Here is a 26,286-nt window from a genome sequence, read left to right as displayed (position 1 = left end):
ATTTAAAAAAAAATTATTTTTAAATACCTGTCGGAGGGCCGCGTGGGTCCAGGTGGCTGGCGGCGGGAGCCGGGTGGTCGCGTGTTAAATCTAGGCCGCGGGCGGGTGGGCGCTTGTTCCAGGCGGCGGCGGCGGCGGGGGGGGGGGGCAGGTGGACGCGCGTTAGTTCGAGACGGCCGGCGGGCGGCGGGTGGTCGCGTGTTAAATCTAGGCCGGGTCGCACAGGCGCGCATTCATTCACTGCCGGTGGGGGCTGCCGAGGCGTCTTACTTTCTTTTTACCCCCAAAAGTCCCACTATGTCTTACTTTCAGGGTATGTCTTATATTGGAAAAAAAACCTGAGTGTTCAAAAAAAAATTATTTTTAAATACCTGTCGGAGGGCCGCGTGGGTCCAGGCGGCTGGCGGCGGGAGCCGGGTGGTTGCGTGTTAAATCTAGGCCGCGGGCAGGTGGGCGCTTGTTCCAGGCGGCGGCGGTGGGGGCTGCCGAGGCAGCCCCCACCGGCAGTGAATGAATGCGCGCCTGTGCGACCCCTGCGATTCGGCGCTGGGGGCTGCCGGTGGGGGCTGCGGCAGTGAATGAATTCATTCATCCAGGCGGAGGAGCCGGCTGCTTTCGCCGCTGCCGGCTGCTTTCGGCTGCCGCTGCCGGCTGCTTTCGGCGCTCAAGGCAGTCACTCGTCGGCATGTGACTGCCTTGAGCGCCGAAAGCAGCCGGCAGCGGCGAAAGCAGCCGGCTCCTCCGCCTGGATGAATGAATTCATTCACTGCCGCAGCCCCCACCGGCAGCCCCCAGCGCCGAATCGCAGGGGTCGCACAGGCGCGCATTCATTCACTGCCGGTGGGGGCTGCCGAGGCAGCCCCCACCGGCAGTGAATGAATGCGCGCCTGTGCGACCCGGCCTAGATTTAACACGCGACCACCCGCCGCCCGCCGGCCGTCTCGAACTAACGCGCGTCCACCCGCCCCCCCCCCCCCCCCGCCGCCGCCTGGAACAAGCGCCCACCTGCCCGCGGCCTAGATTTAACACGCAACCACCCGGCTCCCGCCGCCAGCCGCCTGGACCCACGCGGCCCTCCGACAGGTATTTAAAAATAATTTTTTTTTGAACACTCAGGTTTTTTTTCCAATATAAGACATACCCTGAAAGTAAGACATAGTGGGACTTTTGGGGGTAAAAAGAAAGTAAGACGCTGTCTTATATTCGGGGAAACACGGTACGTACTATGTTACTATGGAGGTAATTTTCAAAGGAGTTACGTGCATAAATGTAACCTACTATCATAGCAATTTTTAAAAGCCATTTACATGCATAAATTGTACTTACCTGAGTGAATCCTATGGACAATTCAATGGCATATATTGTAGCAATTTTCAAAAGCCCACTTACTCGAGTAAAATGCATTTACACATGCGAAAAATAATTTAAAGTGTGTAAATGCCTTTTAAAATCAGACTATGTATGATTATATGTAAATCTGCTACCATTTAGTTTCATGGATAAATTATGGCTTATTAACTTGTTTTACACCTCTCATGATTTTATAAATCTCTACCAAATCTCCTCTCAGTCATCTCCAAGCTGAGGAGTCCTAAACTGTTTAGCCTTTCTTTATAAGGGAGCGGGGCCGGTTGCTCTGGTCACGTGGTCTGCGAGCGCCTGCCGTGACAGAACCGTGCTCGGCAGACCACAGGGTATCTCCTGGGCTGGCCTGGGTGGAAAATCCCAGGGCCGATCTTTACCCGGGATCCGCCCCCTGTAAGGGAGCTTTATTGTTCTGGATGCCATTCTCTGTACCGTTTCTCATTCTGCTATTTTTTTTTTTTGAGAGGTGTTGACCAGAATTGCACAGAAAACTCTAGATGAGGTCTCAGCATGGAGTGATACAGAGACATTATGAGTTCTCTGTTTTATTCTCCATTCCTTTCCTAATAATCCCCAGCATTCTGTTTGTGTATGATATATGAACACAAGATGAGGATGCACCATGGAGTGATACAGAGGCATTATGATATTCTCTGTTTTATTCCCCATTCCTTTCCTAATAATCCCTAGCATTCTGTTTGTGTATGATATATGAACACAAGATGAGGATGCACCATGGAGTGATACAGAGGCATTATGATATTCTCTGTTTTATTCCCCATTCCTTTCCTAATAATCCCTAGCATTCTGTTTGTGTATGATATATGAACACAAGGTGAGGATGCACCATGGAGTGATACAGAGACATTATGATATTCTCTGTTTTATTCTCCATTCCTTTCCTAATAATCCCCAGCATTCTGTTTGTGTATGATATATGAACACAAGATGAGGATGCACCCAGAGTGATACAGAGGCATTATGATATTCTCTGTTTTATTCTCCATTCCTTCCCTAATAATCCCCAGCATTCTGTTTGTGTATGATATATGAACACAAGATGAGGATGCACCCAGAGTGATACAGAGGCATTATGATATTCTCTGTTTTATTCTCCATTCCTTTCCTAATAATCCCCAGCATTCTGTTTGTGTATGATATATGAACACAAGATGAGGATGCACCATGGAGTGATACAGAGGCATTATGATATTCTCTGTTTTATTCCCCATTCCTTTCCTAATAATCCCTAGCATTCTGTTTGTGTATGATATATGAACACAAGATGAGGATGCACCATGGAGTGATACAGAGGCATTATGATATTCTCTGTTTTATTCCCCATTCCTTTCCTAATAATCCCTAGCATTCTGTTTGTGTATGATATATGAACACAAGGTGAGGATGCACCATGGAGTGATACAGAGACATTATGATATTCTCTGTTTTATTCTCCATTCCTTTCCTAATAATCCCCAGCATTCTGTTTGTGTATGATATATGAACACAAGATGAGGATGCACCCAGAGTGATACAGAGGCATTATGATATTCTCTGTTTTATTCTCCATTCCTTCCCTAATAATCCCCAGCATTCTGTTTGTGTATGATATATGAACACAAGATGAGGATGCACCCAGAGTGATACAGAGGCATTATGATATTCTCTGTTTTATTCTCCATTCCTTTCCTAATAATCCCCAGCATTCTGTTTGTGTATGATATATGAACACAAGATGAGGATGCACCATGGAGTGATACAGAGACATTATGATATTCTCTGTTTTATTCTCCATTCCTTTCCTAATAATCCCCAGCATTCTGTTTGTGTATGATATATGAACACAAGATGAGGATGCACCATGGAGTGATACAGAGGCATTATGATATTCTCTGTTTTATTCTCCATTCCTTTCCTAATAATCCCCAGCATTCTGTTTGTGTATGATATATGAACACAAGATGAGGATGCACCATGGAGTGATACAGAGGCTTTATGATATTCTCTGTTTTATTCTCCATTCCTTTCCTAATAATCCCCAGCATTCTGTTTGTGTATGATATATGAACACAAGATGAGGATGCACCCAGAGTGATACAGAGGCATTATGATATCCTCTGTTTTATTCTCCATTCCTTTCCTAATAATCCCCAGCATTCTGTTTGTGTATGATATATGAACACAAGATGAGGATGCACCATGGAGTGATACAGAGACATTATGATATTCTCTGTTTTATTCTCCATTCCTTTCCTAATAATCCCCAGCATTCTGTCACAAGATGAGGATGCACCATGGAGTGATACAGAGACATTATGATATTCTCTGTTTTATTCTCCATTCCTTCCCTAATAATCCCCAGCATTCTGTTTGTGTATGATATATGAACACAAGATGAGGATGCACCATGGAGTGATACAGAGACATTATGATATTCTCTGTTTTATTCTCCATTCCTTTCCTAATAATCCCCAGCATTCTGTTTGTGTATGATATATGAACACAAGATGAGGATGCACCATGGAGTGATACAGAGACATTATGATATCCTCTGTTTTATTCTCCATTCCTTCCCTAATAATCCCCAGCATTCTGTTTGTGTATGATATATGAACACAAGATAAGGATGCACCATGGAGTGATACAGAGACATTATGATATTCTCTGTTGTATTCTCCATTCCTTCCCTAATAATCCCCAGCATTCTGTTTGTGTATGATATATGAACACAAGATGAGGATGCACCCAGAGTGATACAGAGGCATTATGATATCCTCTGTTTTATTCTCCATTCCTTTCCTAATAATCCCCAGCATTCTGTTTGTGTATGATATATGAACACAAGATGAGGATGCACCATGGAGTGATACAGAGACATTATGATATTCTCTGTTTTATTCTCCATTCCTTTCCTAATAATCCCCAGCATTCTGTTTGTGTATGATATATGAACACAAGATGAGGATGCACCATGGAGTGATACAGAGGCATTATGATATTCTCTGTTTTATTCTCCATTCCTTTCCTAATGATCCCCAGCATTCTGTTTGTGTATGATATATGAACACAAGATGAGGATGCACCATGGAGTGATACAGAGACATTATGATACTCTCTGTTTTATTCCCCATTCCTTTCCTAATAATCCCGTGCATTCTATTTGCTTTCCTGGCTGCTGCTGCACACTGAGCAGGAGATTTCAGTGTATTTTCAATGATGATGTCTAAATCCTTTTCCTGCTATTTGCTTCCTGTAAGCAAGCCATTGGCTGGGTAGTGTGGCAGAGGGTGGCTAGGACCACAGACTATGCCTGAGTGGGAAACAAGCGTAGAAGACAGATGGGGAGGTAATAGAGAGTTCCACATGCCATCCTGCTCCAAAAAGGATTCTTCTACAGTAAAACATGGACACAGAGTACTTAAAGTAGTTTTTATCATTTTATTTTCTTTTATAGCTATATGATAAGGTTAAATTGCTAGAAAGAAAAAGATCTACACTTTAGGCAAGAATAGAGACACTGGCAGTTGATTTGTAAGCAAATTGGCAATGCCCCTTTAGTAGATCATTTGCAGCCAGTACAAGACAGAGTGGCGAGACAGAATAGTTATAGACATACCCTATGGAGGTAGCAGACAAATTGTATAATTTTTTAAAATCTAGTTATTGACAGCCTAGGAAGTCTGCAATTTTGACCTGTGTATTTGAGAGGACAATGCACTAAACTGTGCTAACCTCAAAACATTAACACGTGAGTTAATGGATGAAGTTAATGATATTTAAATGAGGCACACAACACAGGCAGTAAAGTATGTATGTAAAAGTACATGCATTAATGTGGAATGTAATGGAAAAACGTAATTATACCTTCCTCATTAATGCAGCTGCATTGCATTTTGTGCATCTTGAACGTGTGTTATTTTTCACTGTGCTAATAAAGGAATAATTCACTTAGGATATTTTTGCATCTCATTCTCTCTTAGCATAGATTTTGCCTTAACACTAATGCAAAATATGCATGTTAATGCCTGAGTTACCATTAATACAGTTTAGTGCCCTCAAATTGCAGCTGCCTTATGAAGCAAAACTAATTGGATTCCTCAGATCAACAGCTCACTGGTTTTAGGCTGGATCATGTCTTCTTTTGGTCTTATCCCAGCTCTCCTTTATGTATTAGCCTGCTTCATTGTTTTTCAATTTTTATGCCCTTGTTTGAAGTATATTTACAGTGCCCAGTTAAATCCAGACTTCCCCTGTATTCATGTGCTTAGGATCTCCTTTTAAAGCACTTCAGCCAAACATTGCCCCGGTATAGAATCACAAATCATTCTAGAGAGGGATCTCAATGGATGTGCATGCTACAGGCTTATGGCGTTAGGATTAAGGTTGTAAAAAAGAATCAAATCAAAATCTCTAAAAACATTTAAAAATAATTCAAGGCAGAAATAACATTTTAAACTGTATGCTAAGATTCTTTTCCAATAATGTTAATGAGTTAGTCAAGAACAGAAACACATTAGAGATGAATTTAAGAGGCAGGCTTGGCACAGTAGGATGAAACAATTGTAGACTGCGCTAACTGCAAATTGGTTGCAGCAATGTTGGAAACAAATGTGGCATATTTCTCAAGGGCATTGAAATACCAAGGCTTCCCATAAGCTCATACCCTCTACCACATACATACAATAACACCCACATACTCTTCCATCCTCCCCAGTACTCACACACATACACGTACATCCCCCTCCCCCATGCTTTAATGATAGCTGTGCTGAGCCAAAGCTCTGGGAGCAGGAAGAACAGTTATTAATAGACAGATGTGAATAGAGATTGCTATTAAACTATTTCAGCATCGTCATCAGAATCTGATTCTTGAACTCTTGGGCTCTCACGCCTTAATAATACTGACGCTAGTCACAAACTGAGAAGATAAGTATCTGAAAAATATTGCCTTTGTCTTCAACAAAGGCTCTGATTCCCGTAACAAAATGACAGTATGCAGTCTTGTAGTAAACACAATAAAGAGTACTATTAGCTTAACCTGATGAGGTATAAAACCTGAACACAAAGATGGCCAATAAATAGAACAAAGAGTTGATATGAATATAAATGAGAACATAATTGCCAGCTATGCTTGAGCCTTGTGAGCGACACAAGTGAAGAGAAAGCATAGAAGACTGTTCTATAGAGCTTATATTATAAAGGTGCAATGTATTTGTAAAGTAAATGCGGAGCGGCATGCCCTGCAGCCCGGGCAGTCACTGGTTCCTTGAGCAAAGGTTGTTTTTGACTCCTCCTTCCCTTTTGGATTTGCTGTGCTTGCAGACTGACTCAAATCCCCAACCCCCTCCCCTAGTTTGGCGCTCAGGTCGGTCACCCGTCTTGCACACCCCTTATGATGCCCTACCTGCAGCAGATATGATTCTACAAGTGAGACTGTAAGATTGAAGCTGATGGCATAGCTCTGTGGTTGGTGCTTTATAGCTGAGTTGGGCAGTTCATGGGTACTCCTGGGTATTGCTGCTGGTGTCTGAAAATTGTGAAGAACATATTTTTGGGAGAAAAAAATGCCCTGCTCTAGGCTTTTCCCCTGGTTTCACTAAGATGCGTGGAATTGGATTCATTTCTTTCTGTGAGGAATATCTTGAGGCAAAAGTTAACTGCAGAAATGTGTTATTGTTCTGCTTCATTACTGAACAGATTAGAGCAATGGTCACCTGTCCGAGGGATGGTTAACAGCTCTGCTCATGCTTTGGACTTGGATTGGCATGGAAGAAACACTTTCAGCTTCTGAAGGATGGAGTTTTGTTGGAAAATGTAGGCCTTTTGGAAGCCCTGGGATGAAATTCATGCAATTTTGATATTTTCTGGTTTAAAATAAGAAAATAAACTTGTTTCTCCTTCAATTTGAGCTTTGGTGGTCAAGCCTGATCTATGGCTTTTAAAAAATAAAATGTTCTTTGCCTCTGATTCTGTGGAGACATTGCTAGATTGTGATGCTAGCATAGATGAATGCATAGATCAACAGTTAATCTTTCCTTCAATTTCTGTTATGCTTCAGGGTTGTGAAGTTATGGGAATCGTTGAGGTCATCAATACCTTGGATCTTTAAACCTTGAAGGAGTGGGAAGTCCATTAGAGACAGCTCACATTCTTGGAAGACAGCATCCTCCTGGAAGTACTGACTTCCCCCATGGAACCACAGATTTTCATAGGGCTTAGGACTGGGGCTCATATCGCACAGGAGAGGCTGTGTGGAGTCTGACCTTAGGTATAGAGGTGTTGGAACTCGTTGACCTCTGAAGGGATCTACAATGACCTTTGCATACTGAACAGTGTTATTCATGTTCATGTAGGATGGTCGTTGTGCATTTTCTCCCATTTTGGCGACGCTTGGACAGATGAATCCCTGAAGTCTATCACTAGCATTTGGCTGGAATGAGCTTCCTGGGGATATCTGCGGGCTTTGTGCACTGATGTCTCCTTTTCTTGTTGGTGATGGTTTCTTAAAAATTTCTCTATCCAGGATGGTGATATTGGATGTGATGATGTGGTTGGAGTCCTTTGTATTTGGGAACCCTTTATTCCCCTACAAAAAAAAAATAATACATGGAAAGGAGATGTTACAAGGTGGATACATTTTATATCACACCCAGGAAAGTCACTGTTACCTGAGTGAATCTCCAAGAGCATAATAAAAATTAAGCATGTTTCTAGCATGATAACAGAGATCAGGATGAGCAACAGCTTTAAAACCTATACTTTATTGCTCTTGTATTAATATATTTTATTATTTATTTATAGTCCACTTTTTTGGCAATTCAAAGCAGATTGCATTCAGGTACTGAGGATATTTTCTCTATCCCAAGAAGGGGCTCATTATAGGAACTGCCTGTATTTCTAGTAAACCAAACAGAAGTTTCACTGCCCTGCTGGATTCTCCTGGTCATGCTTCTTAAGTCCTTCTAGAGTAAGAGAGAATACTTCAGACCTATCAACCAGAGACGCAAAACTGTTCCTGAATCTACAGTAAAAGGTCGATTTTAAAAGCCCACACGCACCAAAGCCGGGAGATACGCGCATGTCTCGGGCTGGCACATGCTGCATGGATTTTAAAAAGCGTGCAAGTACACGCATATCTCCTGGTACACGCACAAATCATAAAGGTTTCAAAGGGGTGGGGTGTGGATGTGGTCTGTGGTCTGGGAACATGGGCGTTCCAGGAAGTTCCCTTGGAATGTGCGGGTAAGTATTTATGTACACAAGTGCACGCCTTGCTTAATTTTACTTCTGCTATGCATAGCATGTAAGTATTAAAATATAAAAAGCTAGGCAAGTCAGCAGGGTTTTAACGATTGGGGGTAAAAGGGTAAAAGGGAAGTTAAATAATGGGGGGCCCCCAATATCAGGATTCGAGGATTGCTGGAATTCAAAGAATGTACATACGAACATAAGAACATAAGAAAATGCCATACTGGGTCAGACCAAGGGTCCATCAAGCCCAGCATCATGTTTCCAACAGAGGCCAATCCAGGCCATAAGAACCTAGCAAGTACCCAAAAACTAAGTCTATTCCATGTAACCATTGCTAATGGCAGTGGCTATTCTCTAAGTGAACTTAATAGCAGGTAATGGACTTCTCCTCCAAGAACTTATCCAATCCTTTTTTAAACACAGCTATACTACTGCACTAACCACGTCCTCTGGCAACAAATTCCAGAGTTTAATTGTGCTTTGAGTAAAAAAGAACTTTCTCCGATTAGTTTTAAATGTGCCCCATGCTAACTTCATGGAGTGCCCCCTAGTCTTTCTACTATCCGAAAGAGTAAATAACCGATTCACATCTACCCGTTCTAGACCTCCATGGTGAGACCGCACCTTGAATACTGTGTACAATTCTGGTCACCACATCTCAAAAAAGATATAATTGTGATGGAGAAGGTACAGAGAAGGGCAACCAAAATGATAAAGGGGATGGAACAGCTCCCCTATGAGGAAAGGCTGATGAGGTTAGGGCTGTTCAGCTTGGAGAAGAGACGACTGAGGGGGGATATGATAGAGGTCTTTAAGATCATGAGAGGTCTAGAACAGGTAAATGTGGAGTGCCTCAGGGATCTGTACTGGGACCCTTACTTTTCAATATATTTATAAATGATCTGGAAAGAAATACGACGAGTGAGATAATCAAATTTGCAGATGATACAAAATTGTTCAGAGTATTTAAATCACAAGCAGAATATGATAAATTGCAGGAAGACCTTGTGGGGCTGGAAAATTGGGCATCGAAATGGCAGATGAAATTTAATGTGGTTAAGTGCAAGGTAATGCATATAGGGAAAAATAACCCATGCTATAATTACACAATGTTAGGTTCCACATTAGGTGCGACCACCCAAGAAAGAGATCTAGGTGTCATAGTGGATAACACATTGAAATCGTCGGTGCAGTGTGCTGCGGCAGTCAAAAAAGCAAACAGAATGTTAGGAATTATTAGGGAGGGAATGATGAATAAAATGGAAAATGTCATAATGCCTCTGTATCGCTCCATGGTGAGACCGCACCTTGAATATTGTGTACAATTCTGGTCGCCACATCTCAAAAAAGATATAATTGCGATGGAGAAGGTTCAGAGAAGGGCGACCAAAATGATAAAGGGAATGGAACAGCTCCCCTATGAGGAAAGGCTGATGAGGTTAGGACTTTTCAGCTTGGAGAAGAGACGGCTGAGGGGGAGATATGATAGAGGTGTTTATTAAAATCATGAGAGGTCTAGAATGGGTAGATGTGAATCATTTTTTTACTCTTTCAGATAATAGAAAGACTAGGGGGCACTCCATGAGTTATCATGTGGCACATTTAAAACTAATCGGAGAAAGTTCTTTTTCACTCAACGCACAAATAAACTCTGGAATTTTGTTGCTATGGGATGTGGTTAGTGCAGTTAGTGTAGCTGGGTTTAAAAAAAGTTTGGATAAGTTCTTGGAGGAGAGGTCCATTAATGGCTATTAATCAAGTTTACTTAGGGAATAGTAGTAGTCACTGCTATTACTAGCATCAGTAGCATGGGATATACTTTGTTTTTGTGTACACTTGCCAGGTTCTTGTAACCTGGCTTGGCCTCTGTTGGAAACAGGATGCTGGGCTTGATGGACCCTTGGTCTGACCCAGTATGGCAATTTCTTATGTTCTTATGACAGTTTGATTAAAGATAAAGATTTCAGCCTGTGGCTTAAATCATGCATAGAAGATTATTTATCTTACAATGATACTGAAGGGATGCTACCAACTACTATATGGGACTGCTTGAAAGCGGTGGTAAGAGGAAATCTGATAGCTTTGGGCATGTTTAACAAAAATGAAGAGAGAGAGAGAGAGAAACAAAACCTTCTACAGACTTTAAAAGCCCTGGAGTTGGAACATAAAATGTACCCAAAGAGATGGATGACATTCGAGATAGGATTACCTTGTTAAGGGCTGAAGATGCAGCTTTCAAATTAGATCAGGTTAGGCAGATATATTATGAAACTGGTAATAAAGCAGGCAAACTGCTAGCTCATAAGTTGAAAGAGAAAATGGCTCAGTCTCTCATTTAAAAAATTAAGAATTGCGAAGGACATATGATAGCAGATAGTAAGGCAATCCAATCCAGATTTGTACAATTCTTTGAATAACTATGGTCAGTGGAGACAAATGCCTCAGTTGTGGAAATGTCTGAATACTTAGACAAGGTGGAGTTACCCATTTGAGTCCTGAAATGGGGGAGGTTCTGGGGCATCCTATTAGCAGTATGGAAGTGATGGAAACAATCCAAGACCTAAAAAATGGGAAGGCACTAGGGATTGATGGCTTTACTCCCTTGTTCTACAAAAAATCGAAATATCTATTAGTGATTCCACTAGTAAAAATGTTTAATTATATCAGAGAAGGGGTGGCATCTTCTACCCTTTGCGAATGTGGTGGGTATAACGATACTTCCAAAACCAGGTATAGACAATAATTTGTGCAGATCCTATAGACCTATTTCCTTGATAAATATCGACCTGAAACTGGTAGCTAAGATTCTTGCACAGAGATTAAGGCAGCAGATTGGAGGAATGGTCCATCCTAATCAGGCAGGTTTTATGCCTGGGAGAACTATGGCTGACAATGTGTGTAAAATTATAAATCTGGTTCAAGTGGCCAAGGGCAATCCTCCATTCTATTTGCTGTTGATACAGAAAAAGCATTTGACAGAGTACACGGGCTGCTTTTATTTCAGGTAATGGAGAGGATGGGATTAGGTGGTCACTTTTTGATGTGGGTGAAGGAACTGTATAGAGGTTCAGAGGCATGCTTAAAGGTAGATGCTTGTTATGTAGATAATGCTTAAAGGTAGATGCTTGTTATGTAGATAATGCTTAAAGGTAGATGCTTGTTATACAGATAATGCTTAAAGGTAGATGCTTGTTATACAGATAATGCTTAAAGGTAGATGCTTGTAATACAGATAATGCTTAAAGGTAGATGCTTGTTATGTAGATAATGCTTAAAGGTAGATGTTTGTTATACAGATAATGCTTAAAGGTAGATGCTTGTTATGTAGATAATGCTTAAAGGTAGATGCTTGTAATACAGATAATGCTTAAAGGTAGATGCTTGTTATGTAGATAATGCTTAAAGGTAGATGCTTGTAATACAGATAATGCTTAAAGGTAGATGCTTGTTATGTAGATAATGCTTAAAGGTAGATGCTTGTTATACAGATAATGCTTAAAGGTAGATGTTTGTTATGTAGATAATGCTTAAAGGTAGATGCTTGTTATACAGATAATGCTTAAAGGTAGATGTTTGTTATATAGATAATGCTTAAAGGTAGATGCTTGTTATGTAGATAGATAATGCTTAAAAGTAGATGTTTGTTATACAGATAATGCTTAAATGTAGATGCTTGTTATGTAGATAATGCTTAAAAGTAGATGCTTGTTATACAGATAATGCTTAAAGGTAGATGTTTGTTATATAGATAATGCTTAAAGGTAGATGCTTGTTATACAGATAATGCTTAAAGGTAGATGTTTGTTATACAGATAATGCTTAAATGTAGATGCTTGTTATGTAGATAATGCTTAAAGGTAAATGCTTGTTATGTAGATAATGCTTAAAGGTAGATGCTTGTTATGTAGATAATGCTTAAAGGTAGATGCTTGTAATACAGATAATGCTTAAAGGTAGATGCTTGTTATACAGATAATGCTTAAAGGTAGATGCTTGTAATACAGATAATGCTTAAAGGTAGATGCTTGTTATGTAGATAATGCTTAAAGGTAGATGTTTGTTATACAGATAATGCTTAAAGGTAGATGCTTGTTATGTAGATAATGCTTAAAGGTAGATGCTTGTAATACAGATAATGCTTAAAGGTAGATGTTTGTTATATAGATAATGCTTAAAGGTAGATGCTTGTTATACAGATACTTTCAAGATACAAAGAGGCATGAGACAGGGATGCTCCTTGTTGCTTCTTCTCTTTGCTATTAGCCTAGAACCATTAGCGGAAGCCATTTGCAAGGCCTCGGACATTTTGGGAATTAAAGTGGGGGGTAGACACTTTGAAATATTGCTATATGCCGATGATATAGAGGTAGATTTTAAAAGGTTGCGCGTGGGTGTACATGTGCATGCGCTACCCGGCATGCACACATATATGCCCAATTTTATAACATGCGCGCAGGCATGCACATGTTATAAAATCCGGGGTCGGTGCGCGCCGAGCCCACTCCGAGCCGCGCTGCCTTCCCCCGTTCCCTCCCAGGCCGCTCCGAAATTGGAGTGGCCTTGGAGGGAACTTCTCTACCCCCCACCCCACCTTCCCTTCCCTTCCCCTACCTTCCCCTCCCTTTTCCCCCTCCCTTTTTCTTTTTTTCTTTCTTGTTTCCAAACTTACTTCAGCCCTGGGGCAAATGGCTGCTGTGCCTGGAGACTCTGGCCCCGCCCCCAGACCGCACCACCCCTTTTTGCAAGCCCCGGGACTTACACGCGTCCCGGGGCTTTTTTAAATTCAGCCCATTATGTTTACCCTTTCAGACCCGGAAATCTCCTTGCTGTCAATGGTGCAGGAATTAAAAGAGTTCAGGAGAGTCTACGGCTTCAAAGTAAACTTGGATAAATCCACCTCAATGAATCACAAAGACAACAATTAAGGGTGTCCCATCAGTTTAGGTGGTGTGCAGGTAAGGTGCACTACTTGGGAGTGAATGTTTCTGCGAGTTACCAGAATTTGTTTAAATGAAATTATTACTTCATTAACACAGGATTTGGGAAAGTTGGATAGGTTTACGTTGTCTTGGTTAGGTAGAGTGGTGGCAGTACAAATGAATTTCTTGTTATCTGTTCCAAACTCTGCCATGTGTCATCTCTGACTCTCAGCGTAAAACTCTACCAAAAAGGGTATTTGCATTTCTCTGGAAGAGTGGCTAAGGGTGCATTATTTAGAACTACGAAGGAGGGAGGATTGAGAGTGCAAACGTAATGCAGTATTTGGCGACAGCCCAGCTGAAGAATGTCGTGGCATGTCAGGTAGAGAGTAATGGAAAACAATGGGTAGATATTGAACAAGCTATGCTGCGGTACATCCCGATTCAAGATTTATTTTGGTTGCCAAGAATATAAGGGAGGATCTCGCCCGGTCTTCTCCTTGTTAGATTTGCATGTTATCTGCTTGGGATAAGTGGAGAAAGCATTATTTTGGGGATAGAGCATTTCATTACGTAATTCCCATTAGATATAACATATTTTTTTTTAGCGGGACAATAGTATTCAGCTTTTAAAAAATGGGACCTGAATGGATTAAGTAGGTGAGGGCAAGTTTAGGCTGGGAATGAGGTGAGAAGTGTTTTGGATTTGAGGGATACTTTTGGAATTTCACAGATGGATTTCTTGGCATATGCTCAGTTTAAGCACTTCATGGGCATGAAATCTGTAAAAGGCAGTCTGGTTAAAGGCTGTTCTTTGTTTGAAGGACATTGTGCTTAAGCTTCCAAGATAAAAGGTATTATTTCCAAAATCTATGTGTTGTTGAATTCAGATAGATCATTTACAGATGTGGAAGGGGAACTTGGGGGTGAAATGGGAGGATAAGATGTTTTATGGCCATAGGTCACTGTTCAATATCTTCTATGTTGATAGCAAATGGCTCTAACTTGTTATATTGGTGGTATGTATCGCCTCTTGAATTACAGAAAATGGACCTTTCCAACAGTAATCAATGTTGGAGGAACTGCAATGGTGTTGGGTCGTTCTTTCACATGTGGTGGCTATGTCCTCAGGCCCAGGAATTTTGGGAAAGGGTCAGTAAGTGGGTGGAGGGGATGATGAGTGTTCCAGTCCCCCTGATTCCTGAGGTTTGGTTACTAAATATTCCCAAAGACAATTTATCCAAGGTACAACTAAAGCTATTGGCCATGGTGGCGATAGCAGCAAGATGTGTTTTAGCAATGTGGTGGAAAAGGATGGAGATTTATAGACTTATTTGAGTGTTTTATATACCGTCATTCCATGTGAGAATCACTTGTTCACAATGGAAAAGCTGACCACGATCCGCCCGGATAAAAGGCAAAGACATTTCGAAATCTGGAATCCTTTTACTAGATGGTTGGAGGCAGGGGCGGATTCCCGATGACGACCGGCCCGGGGATTCGCCGCCCCGGCCGGCCCCGGAGATACCACGTGGTCTGCCGAGCACGGCTCTGTCACAGCCACGCTCGGCAGACCACGTGACTAGAGTGACCAGCCCACTGGGAGATGCCCGATCCCCCGATAGGCCAGTCCACCCCTGGTTGGAGGCCATATTTGTCCACTGTGACTAGTTAGAAAACGGTTTTTGGTTCTTGTCCGGATCCTGAGCTGTGTGATATTCTTTTTCTTAACCTTTTTCTTCACTTCCTTATGGTCTTAGATTGAGGGCTATGGTAAATGTGTGTGTGTGTGTGTGTGTGTGTGTGGGGGGGGGATAGGGCTGGGGGATGAGTATTTTTCAAGGGGGAGAAGGGGGGATTACAGATATGAGGTTATTTGTGTGAGGAAACAGTTGCTGAGGATGGTTTGTAGGAGAATAATCTTTGTTAAGTCTCTAAGTTGCCAAGTAAGGGGAGAGGGAAGGAACTGTATTCTCTTTTTCTTTCTATTATTATGGTTATTTATTTATTTTATTTAAATTCTTTTCTATGCCATCGTTAAGCTGGGAGCCGTCACAATGGTTAACAATGAGGCACATAAATTAATGTTGCTAAATGCGTTTATTATAACGACTAGACAGGTGCCTGTAAGTTACGATGGTGTTGTGCTCAGTGTAATTTTACTCAATGTTCTCCTGTACTCTCTGAATGCTGCTTTCTTGCATGTTGATAAACTCAATAAAATTATTTGCAAAAAGCCCCCCACATTTATTGTATATTCTCAGTACCTCCTGTAACTTCGTAGGCATCCATTCTCCTAGACTGCTGTTAGCAGGGTCAGGTACGTTCGGCCAGAAGTGATTCTTCATTCTATTGGTCGCACAAGGAAGTAGACAGCAGAGACAGAGATTCATTCAGAGGGAGTAACAGCAAATGAGATGCAACCAAGTGCCTCAGATTTGCATATGCTTAGCCGAAGGAGGGAAAGGTGAACCCTTTGTGGGTCTCTATAACATAATAATGCCTTTTTGCGGCTCTGCTTTGTGATATGTACAGTAATTACCAGTAGTTAATATGATAACTTGGTAAATACGCTGGTTACCCCTTTGTTTTTGTAACAACTTCATTTATTTAACATTGAAGGGCAACTACAATACAACTGGAGTGTAATAATAGCACTGCATGTAGTCTATAGCTGCAATGTAATTACACTAATATATTGTATAATTACAATATTACTGCAACATAGTTATAGTATTGTGCAATTTATCTATAATAACCATAAGGACATTACAATGTAACTAATATACTATCTTGTATTACAGTACAAAACCAGCTGAATCTTGCTTCATGAACTTACTTTTGGTGTTTTTTGAAGTAGATGGTCAATACCAAACATATGGTCAAGGTGAACACCAGAAAGAGCACCACGATAACGATGTAGATTTCTGTATCTGCTGAAATAGAAGACACAACCTGGATTGCTTTGAAGATTTCTCAATCAACTCCATTTGTTTGTGAGGGTTTGCAGCCATTTAGAACCATTGTTAATGGGCACCTCTAGAATTTTGATGTAAACAGAGGGTCAAAAGGGGAAAACGTCAACTTCATAGAGCAGAGGTACAATTGCATTAAGCTCCCAAGAATAGGTATCAAAGCCAACCAACATGAAATGGAAGCAGGGTTTTTATGCATTCTTAGATGTAACTAGATGGGGCTAATTTCCTAACATGGACTGCGGGCCAACCTGGCTGCACTTCCCAGCCAAGGAGAACAACCAATATCCTGCAGGTGGTTAAGCTTCTATGACTGACAGCTGGGAGATATCCATGACTAGTGTAGGCAGCATTAGCCTACACTAACACAGTATTTTATTTTATATAAATAAATAAACTAGGCAGACTGGGTGGGCCAAATGATTCTCATCTGCCAACAACAACTATAGCCTTTATTTTATTTATAGGTCATAATAAACACTGATAAATGGACCAACATTGTGAGTCAATGACTTCATTTTGGACTTACCATACAGGTCAAGTTCAACTTACAAATAATTTCAAGAATTATAATTTAAATAGAGGGAGCCAAGAAAGAGAAAAGTTGTTTCTTTCACTGCATTTCATTCTGTATATGATTTTTTGTTACCTGCCCCGGACTCTATTGGAGAGGCAGGATATAAGTACTTGTAAATAAATAAATAAACATTGACCTCTGCCTGCAATGAATTCTGGGATTTTCAGCCCTGCTACTCTTCTAGAAAGAATGAGGCTCATATTGCAGTCAAATAATAATCTGTTGACCAAGAAACCTAGGGGCCAGACATATCAAAAGATATTCCTCTTGGCAAAGAAGGGAAATGATAAAAATCAGGCCCATCAGCGCAGTACCGGTAAAGACTGAGCCCAACAAAGCAATGCCAGAACATGTTAATACTACATTAAGGCTAGCTCTGGAACATAGATTTGCATAAAAAGGCAAAATATTTATTCCAGTCCCACAGACTCACTTAATACTGTGGTGTGTATAGTCAAGATGGTTCCATTGGTGCGTCCCCCAGCAGTAGAGCTCATTAGATGCACTTTATAGATGTTTGATGCCTCTAGATTCTTGATTAGGAAGTTTCTCGAAGAAGCATCTAAAATGGCATCTGAAAACACAAAAGGCCAACAAAGATTGGCTCTAAAGAATGAGCTATAATAGAAACTCAACAGAGATGCAATAAGACACTCTTAAAGTCTGGGTCTTATTTTTCATATTCAGGATTTTGCTTCCTGAGCTTCTCTGTGCAAGAGATGCCCTCTTTCAGGTTGCGTAGTAATTCTAAGACTACAGGGAAAATGCTTCTTTCATGTGCCAAAGAATAACCCATCTTGACAATATTCTGTCACCGAATCACAATACTGTTCGATTTGTTAACTATAAGACATACAGGAAACCCATCCTTTGGAATCTTTCCAAAATATGGTGTAGTTTGTGATGAAGCCATGTCGTTTCTCTATGGGGATGGGGTTCCACTCAATCTCAGCTTGTGATCTGCCAATGCTCTTCAGATGGAGTCTGGGGGAGCTTGAAGGAGCTACAGGAGGGAAGACAAGATTGTTCTTTATAGCCAAAACTCAAAATGACTAAACCTAGAGCCCAGAGAGTGTGATAAATATGAAAAGTCAGATGTGATGCTATTTTAATTTTTAGAATTACATTATTTTGCCTCTTAACCTGTTTTAATATTTCTCATTTTGTATTCTGGTAAGTAGTCATTTGTTTACTGTTTCTAGAGGCCTATTAGGTGTTGAGAAAGCATATTTGGATAGACTAAGGCTTTATTATTATTGATGTAAACCGGCCTGATATGAAGCTTGTCATGAAGTTCGGTATAGAAAAATGTTAAATAAATAAAAATAAAATTATTATTATTATTATTATTTTGAATAGTAATTTCCTCCAGCTCAATCGGAATTGGGCTGTATTGGGCAATGGCACCATAAGCCTTCATTTAGAACGACCCCTCCCCTCCTCGCTATTTTATAAACCTCCACCTCAGCGCAGCCACTGCAACCGCAGTCCTTGGTCAGAGATCCCAGACCGCAGCTCCTGCGTGCACCTGACTATAAGCAGTAGGGTGTCGCCCTTAAGCAACTGCTGAAACTCTCTGCACCCACCCAGGACCTCTGAATGCCACCTCTGCAGCACCCCTGGCCTAGATGGGGCCCAGGAAATTGAACTCTGCTCCTTCTCCTGCCAGCGTGCAGCAGTGTCATTGAAGCAATGGGCCAGCCCAGGACCGGGCCTTTTAATGTCACTGCCGCAGTCTCAGTATAAACATTGTCTTACAGATCTGGAAACAAGGGGAGGGGGTAACCATGGATAATGAGCTTAAAAACCCTAAACATAGTCAACCTATTACATTTGACCTCGAAAGGACGGCTTTCTGCCCTGCCCAGTTTCCCTTTGAACATTTGGGGGCTAGCCGATGCCGCAGGAGTTTTGGGCTGTAATCCCTGCACATTGTCTGCTGGCAATGCCCTTCCCCTGCCCTTTTACGGCACAGGAATGGCGCAGGTACGTTTACCTGTGGGGGGAGGGGGCAATCTACAGCCTGGATAACTACTGGACTGCTGCATTCTGCTTAGTTTCCCAGATAAAGTCATTTGAAAGTTGTGCTCAGAATAAAGACCTGCTTCCAATATGGCACTGACCTTTCTGCTTTGTATAAGCCTCTGTGTGCAAGGGCAGTCCAACTGCATCCTCGTAGACGGGGTACAGGGATATGTGAAACAGCTGAAATGGTTCTATGTTCTCTGGAAGTGAGGGAAAAAAGGTGTTGTCATCCTCTGCGCTCTCAGGGGGCATTTTGTACCATTGTGCACCGGTTTGCTAGCAAATGTGCGCATAAGTTAAATCAGTTTTTACTGTGGACTTATGTACCTAAGTTAGCTTTGAAAATGATTCCAGCAAAACTGCATGCACACAATTACACCTGCTGTCTGCTGTCTGGCACACGTGGTGATGCTTTGAGAATTTACACTCAGAGAGGGTCATTTTCAAAAGGAGTTACACGGGTAAAAGTAGCATGTATCGTAGCAATTTGCAAAAGCCCACTTGCATGTGTAAAACTCAGTTTTAAGTGCATAAATCCTTTTGAAAATTATCCCCATACTTTTTAAAATAAGCATGTGTGTGTGAGTCCCAGCCCCGCCTCTTCCCTATATGTAAAAATATACACATATAGAGGGTAATTTTCAAAATGATTTACCCATATAAATGTAACTACTATTATAGCAATTTTCAAAAGCCATTTACCCTGGAAAAGTGCACTTACACGTGAATCTCCTAGGGACAATTCAATGGCAGATATTGTAGCAATTTTCAAAAGTCCACTTACTGGGTAAAGTGCATTTATATGTGTAGAACCCTATTTTAAGCGTGTAAATACTTTTTAAAATTAAGTCCATCGGTTGCACAATTCCTTATGGGCCACTACTTTACACAGAGCCTCTTTGAAAATTTGCAGTGATGTGGCTTGCTTGAGTACATGGAGCCAGATATTACCGGTCTTTGTGCTGGCCCAGTGCCTTCACCACCCCCCCCCCCCCTCCCCACCACTGTTATAAGTGTTTGTATGTGGTGCAGATGCTACACCAAAGTTTCTGCCACTCTTTCACTAGTATTCGGTATCTCACTTGCATGACAGGTATGCTGCACTCCTTAGTGCAGTGGTTCTCAACCCTGTCCTGGGGACCCCCCCAGCCAGTCGGGTTTTCAGGATATCCACAATGAATATGCATGAGAGAAAATTTGCATGTTATGGAGGCAGTGTATGCAAATTTCCTCTCATGTATATTCATTGTGGATATCCTGAAAACCTGACTGGCTGGGGGGGTCCCCAGGACAGGGTTGAGAACCACTGCCTTAGTGGCTCAGCAGCTGCTGTTAAATGATTAAACTGCCCTACAGTTACTAGCAAGCAAGCCAAGGTTAGCCAGTGCAGCTGTGGCTGTAATCGCAGGCAGAAAACAGAATCAGGGTGTTACTGTAAGAAAATCCACTCTCCTAAGCAAAGTGCTGAAATCTCTTCAAGGAAACAAAACCATCTCCGAATGGGCACCTTGAAGGAGGGAGCTGGTTCCGGCACCAACTTCAGTTTTCCAGCTGATGTTGCAGCTGGCTTGCTCGGAGACCCTGTACCACTCGATGACGTATCGGACCACAGAGATCTTGGAGGCTTCCCACTCTACGTACAGACTATGATCATCCTTGGGAAAGGCACGGATGCTAGTCGGAGGAAGACCTGCAAGAGAAGGAGTAGAATCCTAATTTAGAGAGGTAGGCATTTAATTTAGCCCTTTGAAAATTGACTAGGGCTGAGCATCTTAAATTTTGGATCCTATTTTCACAAGATTTAAGCATCTACAAAGTGGGCAGCTACTAGGGGTGGAGTTAGGGTGGAGAAAAACAGATAGGCACTTAGGGGTGATGTTTGGCATGAAGCCTCTAACGTAGGGACCTAAATCTAGGAAAATCAATTGCAGGTCTAAAATGGTCCTTAAAAATTTAGGAAATTTCAGCTTAAAATTTACCCACAATGAGTAAAACATTTCTGGAATGGAGTTTGCACTTCCATGCATACTTCTGCATTTTGAATAGGGGTGTGCATTTTCAAACAGAATGGAAAACATGATGAGAAACTTGTGTTTTGATTCATTGGCAGATTCCAATGGGCAGAAATTAACTTTAACATTCAAGGAGCAGAGTTCTTTTAGCTTTATTGCTCCTAGAGAAAACGGAGTCTTAATACGGCTGTGACAATACAAAAAGGACCAAAAAATAACATCGCAGCTCATGAACTTTTGAGACCTCACAGACCTCTTCTTCACAACCTCCAAAGACGTCATTAAGCCAAGGAAAACAGGTGCTCAGTTCTCTCATTGCATATTGTGTTTGCTTTACTAGACCACTCTGCACCTTCTCATCAGAAAACTACTGCAGTTGTCCCTTTCGGCACAAAATCTGCTTCCCAAGGCTTTCCTAGCATCATCTAAATGCCAATGAGTAGATGCATTTTCATTGCATCTAGTCATTGATTTTTGTTATATGTAAGGGCTCCTCCCAAAAGTTAATTGTATTTTTCCTAGTTCACTTATTATCTGTTATATGTAAGGGCCATGCCCAAAAGTTATTGTTTTTTGTGAACCGATGCGATGTGCGAACGGATATCGGTATAAAAGAGATGTTAAATAAATAAATAAATAAAATCTGGATGAATACTGGAATGAGTGCCTAATTACTATGAATTGTCATTCCATCTTCTCATTCCCTGTAAACTGCCGTGAATAAGATGCAGGATTGAAGGATGGCAAACCTTGCTTGCTGAAGAGGACCACGTCTGTTGCTGGGGATTCTCCTGCTGCATTATACGCCTTGATGTAAACCTTGGCAGCCCTGGGTGGCATTGGGAAGTCACACAGAACCTTGGTTGTATTACATAACATCATAACTCCATCCTGCCCTTGTCCAGTGATGAGAAAAACCAGGTATCCCAGGATGTCTCCATTGCTGTCCTTCCTGCTCATGGGCTGCACAGAATGAAGGACAGGAAGCGTTCATTACAAGGGCAAAAACAGAAACACTTTAATCTATCAACATGCAGTGGACCAGAGGAAGTTCTGAGGGTCAGTGCTGAAAGAAAAGGAGGTCAGTTTGTAATTCAAATTTCAAGTTGCTGCTTGGGCTATATATGCACTTCATAAAAAATGCACAAGATGGTGCCAGTGGTTACCATTTCTTTCCAGAAACAGAAGGCCAGATCATCCCTTTTCTACCACATCTGAATTTTCATGGGTGAAAGTTATGGAAAAAATATTGCTTAGGGAATGAAGTCCCCTAGGCACTCATGTGATCAGGTTTGATAATAAACGTGTTCTGTCAGAATTTGGACCACTGGAGAGCTTTAAACTTCCCTCTCTTGGGTTTGTCTGTGAAGAGGGAGATGGTGTTCAGTCCAGCTGGAGATCGGTGTTTGTATGGTCAGTTTATGAGGTCACCATCGGACACCAAGGCTATCTTCCTGATGAGGGGCAGGGAGAGTGGCACAGTCCTAATTACACATGGCAAAGCCCCTAGAATTAAAAGTCGGCCTGCAATGCTTGTATCTTAGTAGCCAATATAGCTCATGGTCCTTTTTAGCTCCAAATCTGCACCTTAGGTCATGCAATTGTGCCTTCTCCTAAACAGCAATTTCTGTTCTCACAAAAAAACTCCCAAATCTTTACTTATCTCTAAAGGAAGCAACATTGCTCTGCTTTTTCCCATGGCCACTACTTCATTCTTCTGCACCCTGCTTAAAACCCCTTTCACAAATGACCTTTGACCCATTGCTTGGGCCTGCTTATGCTAAAAGGCCTTAACTTCCTGGCTTCGTGCAATATTGACTCGATAAGCCTATGAAAAACCAAACCAAATGCATTTGCCATATACACAGGAACTTCACTGTTTAACTGCTGGCTACCAGGAATATTTTAGTTATGGTACTGGAATGTATTCTTCCATTTCTTTTCTTTGCAGTGACTGTTTTTCCTGTTTTGTAGCAGTGTGACACTTATTTGGTGGTACTTAGGGATTGGGGAACATAAGAACATAAGAAAATGCCATACTGGGTCAGACCAAGGGTCCACCAAGCCCAGCATCCTGTTTCCAACAGTGGCCAATCCAGGCCATAAGAACCTGGCAAGTACCCAAAAACTAAGTCTAAGTCTTTGTGGGAGGGAAAAGGAAAGGTCCAGCCCAGACAGAAAATAATGAGCAGGGAATGTTCTAGTTATTTTCTATATCATTTTTCTTTTTTTAAAGATGCAAAGGGAGCAGATTTCGCAAAGTTTGGCTTCCATTTTGCCCTGATGCTTTATATATTGAAAATTGAGAGCAATGTTTGCATGTGAGTAAACGTCTGATAAATCTGCCCCTAAAAACATATTTTTTTTGCTCCTTCCAGCCATTCTGGTAGGTTGCTAAGAAACAGGTACTTCCTGTTTTGCATATTCAATGAGATTTCCATCCCATCATCTTGCTTGCGTTTTCTTGGGGTATAATTAGGATGAATGGGACTGGATGAGTCAGTCCTAATCTTATCCCCCAGTGCATTTATGGCATTTGGAATGTTTTATTATTATCTGTTTATTTTTTAAAGGTTTTATTAATGTTGGTTTTATTATTTGTGTGTATTTTTATTTCTTTGTTCTTAGTATTATTACATTTCTCTGTTTTATTATGTTATTGCTTGCTGGTTTGTATACCATTCTGAGCCTTAAGGGAAAGGGAGCTTCAAAATTTGAGAAATAAAATAAATAAGCAAAGTTTGGAAATATAAGTTGATAGATGAAACTAACAATCAGCAAATGAAAAAAAAAATGGTAGAAAGTACTTTTTTACTTTGTGCACTATCAAGCTGCAGAATCTGTGACTGAGGTGAGTTTAACAGGGGTTTGGACAATTTCCTGGAGGAAAAGTCCATAATCCATTATTAACCAGTAGACTATAGAAAGCTATTATCATCTTAGGAGTCACTAACAAGGAACAGATCTGCTTTATGACCCAGAGAGAGGATGCTGAGCTTGATGGACCTTGATCTGACCCATGCCACTTCTTATGTTCTTATGATGTCCCTCAAGGCATGGAGCTTGTTGGCCACCCTAATTATCATCCAATATTAAAAGCCCATCAATTAAAACCTGGCCTGACCTATCTGCACTTATTTGCATTTAATACAATTATGAAGGACACTTTTTACACCATTAATAAAATACTTAATCTTCTTGTGGGTTGCAGGGATTCCTACAGAAAGATAAGTTACCCTTCCCAATAAAAAAACATTTTTTTGAATATAGTACAAATATGATTCTTTCTAGGTTGTCTTTAGGGGAAAAGTTACCTTCCACATCAGCTGCACCTTTGTTTTCTTGCCAGACCCCTGCTGATCCATCTTCCACCAGACATCCAGTTTTCCTACTGGGGCTACAGCATAAAATACAGTTTCTTTAAACCATGAGTGCCTCATCTTTTCTTCCTCTTTACCTCCCCCCTGCCCGCTCCCAAATGTGTCACAAAAATCAACAAGTATTTCAAGATTATTGCTTAGTTTATTGGGCTTACTGCACCACCTTTCTTATGATAATCAAGACAGTTTAACATCAAATAGAAGAAGCACAGTAAGTGAATTCCATACAGTATAAGTCACAACATCAAATTATAACTAACGCACATCATAATTCTGCTGTATCCTTCTATTCACTTTGGAAGTCTGGTATATTTTTACCAAAGGGATGGTCGGCTGCTGAGGGCTGCAGGCAGATCATGTGCCAATGATTGCCATAGTATTCAAGTGAGAAAGGTTGAATCTCATGCATTGCATTCTGCGCACCTGCATCACATCACTACATGTGGAGGGGCAGCGTTGAACTCTTCTAGGACACATGAAGGTCTCCAGCAAGACTTGACACTGATCAAGAGAAGCTTGAAAAGAAGCTCAAAACTTGGCTTTTCACAAAAGCCTTCACTTAAAGGTCTCTCCCTCAGGGTCAGATTCACGATGATGCGAGATGTCCGACGCCGTAACCATCTAATCTTATAATTTAATCTCATTATTTCCCCGCAAGCTGTATGTGATAATGCACTCATGCTTTTCAAGTCTGCTGTAAATCCAAGTTTGTTGAATGTTTATGTTTATTTATATTTTGTATATTTAGTCTTATAGTTATAATAATTTAATTTTATTTTAAGTCGTTCGCTGCTTTATCTATAAGTTCATACGAAGTTAGCCCTGTTATGTGTACCCTCTTGTGTGATGTAATTTCCAACTTTGGTTCTATGTAAACCGACGTGATATGTACTAGTACAGGAACATCGGTATATAAAAGCCTTAAATAAATAAATCATCTAAAGCTCTGGGCTTGGAGAACCCACTTGAAGACAAAACTGTTTTGACATCAGGCGCGTGTTTTACAAGGTGCTACAGTCGATTGGGTTTTGTTTTGTCTATTCTCAATTTTCTGGTTTGTTTCCTTTTTCTTTTAAGAGGTCAATATTCAAAGCATGTTCAAGCACTATTTAGCTAGATAAGCGGGACTTTTGCAGCTCAATAGTGGCCACTGAATATACATGTACGTTCAGCAGCTACCACTTAGCTGTACACGTCCCTTATATTGCTAAAATGTATGCACAAAAAATGTGGGTGTGAATTGGGTGAATCGGGGCGGAGCGAGTTAGACATATCGATATTTGGAGTTAGGGATATAAGTGTCCGTCTAAGTTTAGATGCCCCATAGAGCAGGTCTAAGCTTAGGCAGGTAGACTTATCCAGTGACGTACGCACATATGTGTGTATATTCTGTGGCTTCGCCGTGCTGCTGAATATACATCAGCCTGCGTCGGCACGTGCATGTTATAAAATAAGGTTCCCGCACATGCAGGTGCAGGTGGGTCGGCACTCGCTCGCACGGGACGGGACAGGGGGTGGTGGAATTTTCTAAAGCATCGTGTGGCGATGCGAGTAGGACTTCCCCAGTTTCCTCCCAGGCGGCTCCAATTAAGGTGTGGACTGGGAGGGAATTTCCCTACACCCCTACCTAACCTTCCTACCTTTTCCCCTCTCCTCCCCGACCCCTAATTGCCCTCTAACTATTAGGTTTTTTTTTGTTTTAATACTTACTTCTGAGTTGAAGTAACCTCCGCATGCCGGCTGGCTGCCAGTGGTGTTTCCCAGGGTCAGCAGCTAATGCCC

At 41.4% G+C, this 26,286-nt stretch overlaps 1 protein-coding gene across 3 annotated transcripts in view; it reads right to left on the bottom strand.

Annotated features, from left to right (window-relative positions):
• Positions 1 to 4,783: 4,783 nt before the first annotated feature.
• Positions 4,784 to 26,286, bottom strand: part of CSF3R (colony stimulating factor 3 receptor) — a 32,818-nt gene continuing 11,315 nt past the window's right edge. For 2 of the 3 annotated variants that reach the window (XM_029571225.1, XM_029571227.1), the window contains exons 8-16: positions 24,439 to 24,521; positions 21,874 to 22,087; positions 20,620 to 20,802; positions 19,211 to 19,312; positions 17,944 to 18,090; positions 17,521 to 17,661; positions 16,375 to 16,471; positions 15,803 to 15,884; positions 4,784 to 7,951 (exon numbers count right to left, since the gene is read on the bottom strand). In XM_029571225.1, coding sequence (XP_029427085.1) covers positions 7,403 to 7,951; positions 15,803 to 15,884; positions 16,375 to 16,471; positions 17,521 to 17,661; positions 17,944 to 18,090; positions 19,211 to 19,312; positions 20,620 to 20,802; positions 21,874 to 22,087; positions 24,439 to 24,521 — 1,598 coding nt within the window. In that variant the 3' untranslated portion in view covers positions 4,784 to 7,402. The remainder of the gene's footprint in view (positions 7,952 to 15,802; positions 15,885 to 16,374; positions 16,472 to 17,520; positions 17,662 to 17,943; positions 18,091 to 19,210; positions 19,313 to 20,619; positions 20,803 to 21,873; positions 22,088 to 24,438; positions 24,522 to 26,286) is intronic. The other variant, XM_029571226.1, reaches the window with a different exon arrangement.

Source organism: Rhinatrema bivittatum, chromosome 11, assembly GCF_901001135.1.
Source record: "Rhinatrema bivittatum chromosome 11, aRhiBiv1.1, whole genome shotgun sequence".
NCBI lineage: Eukaryota > Metazoa > Chordata > Amphibia > Gymnophiona > Rhinatrematidae > Rhinatrema > Rhinatrema bivittatum.
This window is presented reverse-complemented; position numbering and strand designations above follow the sequence as displayed.